General features: G+C 43.1%; 1 protein-coding gene across 1 annotated transcript; it reads left to right on the top strand.

Moving 5' to 3' along the window:
• Nucleotides 1–2180: 2180 nt before the first annotated feature.
• On the top strand, nt 2181–5201 carry CREBL2 (cAMP responsive element binding protein like 2; the record flags this gene model as incomplete). The annotated part of the gene is made up of 3 exons (XM_010169566.1): nt 2181–2378; nt 3911–4058; nt 4786–5201. Coding segments are annotated over 3 exons (348 nt in total), but the record flags the coding sequence as incomplete, so codon positions are not given.
• Nucleotides 5202–5997: the final 796 nt, after the last annotated feature.

Raw genomic sequence — 5997 nt, 5'->3', positions numbered from 1 at the left:
GGTTTGTTTTATACTGATTTGGTGAATATGGTATCTGAACTAGAAGATCTTAAGGAGAGCACCTTGGTAGAGTGCTCTCCTTATTCAAACTGTATCCAGCAGTTCAAATGTAAAAGAGATTGATTTTTTTTTTTTTTTTTCCTTTTCTGAATGTGTTACGTTTGTTTCATTATCACTAGATGTCCATTAAGTACTTTCTGTTCCTCCATTTGCTTATGGTAGGCAGCTACTCCTGAATAAATTAGGAGAGGCAATATAGAGAGGGTGGGATTATGTTGGCATGTGATTGTTGACTCACTTTCCAAAGAAAGAATAGGCTCAATTGTATAATCCTTTTTTTTCCTTCATTCTAGCACATCAATTCACTATGTTATTGTTTTTATTGCAGCCTGCTAAGTTTGTAGAACAAGTGACTTCTTTGAATGTCAAAGCTGACTTATTTTTTAGCATCACACAGTAAAAAGTGCCTTTTTAATGTTGAACTCTGATATTTTGAACGCTGCCTATTAGGAAAAGTGCTGTCTATATCCAGTATGGTGAAACACTAAGTCAGCAGCGAAATTCTTGTACGTAGGTGTGTGTGTTAGGTGTGTTTCTCCACACCCCCTCCATTCAAACAATGTGGTGGAAATGCAAATAAAGAGAAATGCTCACTTCAGAGGGGAGGGGTGTGTGCCTGGCATAATGCTTACAGGGCAATGGCCAGTGTCATAACTTTCAGACCATAGTTAAGACTTTCATGTGCCGTGCTCTCATGTTAAGAGTAAAATATTTGGGTGGGGAAGTATAAGGTAAACACTGAGGAAACTTTCTTTTATTATTTGTAGCAAGAGAAGCTTTCAGACCTGTAGAAAAAGGAGCCACAAAAAGGAGGGGAAAATGATTGCAAAATCTGCACTTTATAGGACGGGAAATTAGGGGGTTACATTCTGCAAGGGAGATCTGAATTAGGCACTTGGAGAGTTGAACACTGGGATAGGTTGCATGAGGAGGTGTGAGGAGACAATTTTCCAGACTGTAATAATGTTTTGAAGGTAAACGTGGCCAGAGTTGTTAGGTACAACTGGAATAGACACAGCAGAGGTAAGACTCAGTGTAAATGAGTTCCCTGTTAAGTAAAACTCCTCAGAAGATTCCTTTGAAAGAAATTGGGATGGAGGAAGCTCAGATGGCTAGTGAATAATTCTGATCAGCTTCATCTTTAGAGCAGGCTGAGACTGTGGTCATTTCTCTGCAGCAAAACTAAGTTTTTGATTATATTGATACAAATAAATATTTTTTTCTTCCAAATTAAAATGTTAAACTCCATAATATAGTATTTCTAGAGCTGGCAAGTATTAGGGCAGGGGTTGTTGGTAGTATTAAAATGGTTTCGCTACAAGTTGACTATCATCTCTGTCTCCTCAATGTCCCAGGTATCCGCCTAGATATCTGAAGTAGTGTGTCTGGTTCTGGGCTTCCCAGTACAAGAGAGAAATGGAGTCACTGGAGAGAGTCCAGCAAAAGACCACTAAGATGATGGGCTGAAGCATCTCTCCTATGAAGAAAGGCTAAGAAGGCAGGCACCATCTAGCCTGGAGAAGGCTGAGGGGATCTCATCAGTGTGTACAAACACCTGAAGGGAAGGGTATAAAGAAGACAGAGACAGGCTTTCTTCAGTGGTACCCAGTGGGGTACAAACTGGAACACAGGAGTGTCCATCTGAACATCAGGAAATGTTTTTTGGTTTTTTCCTCCTGTGAGGGTGACTGAGCACTGTTAGAGGTTGTCCAGAGGGCTTGTGGAGTGAATATCTCCTTGGAGATACTCAAAAGCCATCTGGTCAGAGTCCTGGGCAACCAGTTCTAGGTGGCCCTGCTTGAGCAGGGGGAGCTGGGCCAGAGGACTTCTAGAGGTCCCTGCCAACCTCAGCCAGTCTGTGGAGCTCCTCCAGATCAGATTAGTAGCATTTCCAATAGGTCTGCTTAAGCACTGACGTCACTGTGAAGTCATATCCCTCCCTTTTGTTTTTGGTGCCATCACTGCAAACTTCATACACCAGCCCCCTTATTTCCTCTATTACTCCAGAAAGAGTGAAAGTATGTGCAAGATTTTCTACTTGAGGCAGCTACTAGGCACAATGAGATGGTTACACCATGACCTTTGCAGAACAGGATCTTTACTGTACCCTTCCTTTTCAGGTGGTTGGAGGCAAGGTGAAGAAACCAGGCAAGCGAGGTCGTAAACCCGCCAAAATAGACTTGAAGGCAAAACTTGAAAGAAGTCGTCAGAGTGCAAGAGAGTGCAGAGCCAGGAAGAAGCTGAGGTACCAGTACCTGGAAGAGCTGGTTTCAAGCAGAGAACGAGCCATCTGCGCTCTCAGAGAAGAGCTTGAAATGGTAAGAAGCTCTCATTTAACCTAACCCTCAGTATTGTTTGGGACCTATCCTTGTGGACATTTGTTCTCAAAATCACTGTGACTGAGAGCGGGATTTGGCTAGCTGTAAGGTGCCAAAACATCAGTAACAGATGCATTCAGCTGTTTGCCTGCTTTGCGTGTTGAATGTGAACCTCACGTCCAAAGTTATCTGCTGGTTTTGAACTGGAAGCAAGTGAAGAAAGTGCCGTTGCGTACAAGTCTGTTGTCTTTGAAACGTTTGCTTTGGAAAACCTGTGGCAGAGGTGGAAAGAGGCAGAGGGTGGGAAGAGATGTGCTCAAATACCAAGAGGGAACATATATCTGCAGTGTGTCGTTGCTTCCCACAGGCCTCTGTCTCCGTGGGGAGGTTGATTCTTGGAGCACACTCTCCGTGTAGATGGTGGTACAGCTGTCCTATGTTCCAGCACATACAAGATGGGTGTCTTGGCCAAATAAGCTGCATTAACCAAAGAGAATGTTTCATCTGGAAATACAGGCTCAGCTCCTCAGTGATACTGAGATGCCACTGAAATTTAATTCATAGAATCATAGAATGGTTTGGGTTGGAAGGGACCTTAAAGATCATCTAGTTCCAACCCCCCTGCCATCAGCAGGGACACCTTCCACTAGACCAGGTTGCTCAAAGCCTCATCCAGCCTGGCCTTAAACACTTCCAGGGAGGGGGCATCTACAACTTCCTTGGGCAACCTGTTCCAGTGTCTGACCACCCTCACAGTGAAAAACTTCTTCCTAATATCTAATCTAAACCTCCCCTCTTTAAGTTTAAACCCATTTCCCCTCGTTTTGTCACTAACTGCCCTTATGAAAAGTCGTTCCCCAGCTTTCTTGTAGCCCCTTCAGGTATTGGAAGGCCGCTATGAGATCTCCCCGGAGCCTTCTCTTCTCCAGGCTGAACAGCCCCAACTCTTTCAGCCTGTCTTCATTGGAAGATTGGAGCTGAGGCTATTTCTTTGACCTTGCATTAGGTTTGTTTGAATAGGCAGGGCTAATCACCACAAGTAGATAGGGTTAGGATTGGGTGGAAAGTCAGCCAGCTGACCACAGGTTTGTCAGTGTGCTTGAGGGAACTAGAAATAAGGCACGTGTGCTGTAACCGTGCCTTGCACAATCAGAAAGGACCTCTTAATAGTCAATCAGACCCAGAGTCATGTGAAATATTTGTTTTTAATAGGCCATGAACTGGAACGGTACTCTGGCATGCCAGCAGCCAGAAACTGCACAAAGTGTTCCATGTTGTTTAATAATTACAGTATTGTGTCTACTGCTGCCACTGAGTAGCGCTTTATTGACTGAAACGGGGTTTACTGAGGCCAGGTATGCAACCATGGACACGTGCTCAGCTCATTAGTGCGCGGCAGTTTTGTAAGAGGCTTCAGCCCAGTAAATTCGGACCTTAAGTGAATATACTGGCAGGTGAAGATTACAGCTCTGTTTTGTCTGCTGATGTGATCCTAGCAGCTTGCTAATGCCTCATGTGTTTGCATATTTCAGTACAAGCAGTGGTGCATGGCGATGGACCAAGGGAAAATCCCCTCTGAAATAAAAGCCCTGCTAACTGGAGAGGAGCAAGGCAAAGCACAGCAGAACTCAACCAAACTTGCCAAGGCTGGGAAGGCAGAAGCAAACAGCAGCAATCCCTGTGAGTATCCAGCTTGTGATTAATTCCTAGTTTGTTACAGCTTCTGTGTCGTAGGAGGATGGCTGTGGTGTAGGAAGAAACCTAAGGATGTGCTTTTGGGCACAAATAGTTGATTGAAGCAAAGAGCTCAGTGGGTGGTACAAAGACTCTGTGTAATGTTTACATGGACAACACAGAAATTACATTACACTAGCTAGGAAGCTGGGCAGTTGTTTTAAAAGAAGACTCAATCTTTGTGTTTTGCTAACACCTGTGGAGACCTGCGACCTTAATCTTTTACAGCATCTTCTGTTTTCCTAATGCAAGGTAAATGGAGCACATAAAACATAAATTAATTTTAAAAACTCCATCAAGAAAACATTATTCTAGCTGCAGACATTCAAAAGTGAGAAATGCTGGACTTGGGATTTCCTATGGAGTCTTCTTTCTGCCTCGTTTGTCCAGGGAATGAAATAAGATTCTTCTGGGGATTGAAAGGTGAAAAGATCATGTGATGTAAAGTCATATTCCTGATACGTACATGCGAAGGAACAGAGTTAAGGTGTAGCATAGGCAATTCTGTATCTCACATTTTCTGATTTTGAAATAATTTCATGCTACAGGTTAAATTACACTTTACTGTAAATTTAAAAAAAATTACAAATTTCTAGCTTTATGTTTTTAAGAAACAATGTGAAAACCGCATTTATAACTGTAACAATCTTCCCCCGTGGTGCATCATTCACAGGAGGCCAATGCAGAACCTCCGCACTGCAGCAGAGAGAGCTTGGTAGCTAGCAGAAGAATGCTGTTGTCTGAGAAGTGGATGCATCTGCAGGAGGAAGGATCCCAGTCTGCTGTCTTCTCTTTGCTCCTCCCCACATGAAACTCTTTTGATTGTGATGTTCCTAAGCTTGCATGGGTGGGGTTTTGGGGTAATAGGTGTTTGTGTAAGCGGAGCCTTGTTCTTCCTTTCTCTACACCACCCTCCCCAAATACAGCCCCCAATAAAAGATGGGGCCTGATTTTGTGTCAGAGTCCAGAGTTACACTGGCTTTGTGGTCAGTAGTTACGTGGTTGGTAACCGCTGTGGAAGTCTGAGAGGTTCTGTAAAATAAAAGCAAGAGGAGGTTCTCATTAGCAGCTTTGCTAAAGCCAAATGGAGTACTGTAGGTTGAGGGGAACGAACTAGATCCAAAGCTTTGAGTAAGAACATTGATAGTAATGTGACTTGTAACCTAAAAGATGTTGCTTTCAGCATCCTTTTATAATGCAGCATGTCTTTTATGTTACTGGAACTCTTAAAGAGAGGTACTAGATACATTCCCTGCTTCTGCCTGTGCTTCTGTCACAGGATGTATTTCCCACCCACCGTGCTCCTGGTGAGATAGTCAAAGCATGTCCTTCTACCTTTCTTCCAGCTGTGAAACAACTGCCATCTCCTCCCACCCATCGTGCCCTGCTGGCTTTATCTACCTACATTTTGGGCCCTAGTATCTTTCTAGCCTGCAACTTCGTGTGGATTCTGCTGTTGTTATCCTGGTTTCCCAGCCAAAGATAATGCCAAGAACTGCTAGCAAGGAAAACAAATTACCTCAGTTGGTTTTATGATGAGAGAGGTGATGGCAAGTCTTGCAGGCTGATTTACTCTTCCTAGATATTGACAGATAATCTGCCCCTTTCCTTAGGCTGCTCTTTCTCCTGTATATGCTTTTTGCATTTATATGATGCAATCCGGAGAGTGGAGTGCCCAGGATTTTCAGTGGGGATTTTGCTTGCTTATTCTCTGGTTTGTTTGTGACAACGTCTTTCTCTATATTTTATGAAATGCATGGAACATTTTTTAATCTTATGTTTTCTTCTATGTTTCATAGAATAAATATTTTAATGAATGATTTTGCTAGACTGAATGTTGCCTTCTTTTTAGTGAACTAATTGGGTCTGTTTAGCATTATCTCAA

The sequence above is a fragment of the Antrostomus carolinensis genome, unplaced genomic scaffold, assembly GCF_000700745.2.
Source record: "Antrostomus carolinensis isolate BGI_N321 unplaced genomic scaffold, ASM70074v2 scaffold32816, whole genome shotgun sequence".
NCBI lineage: Eukaryota > Metazoa > Chordata > Aves > Caprimulgiformes > Caprimulgidae > Antrostomus > Antrostomus carolinensis.
Note: the sequence above shows the minus strand (reverse complement) of the source record. Positions and strands in the feature narration are given on the sequence as shown.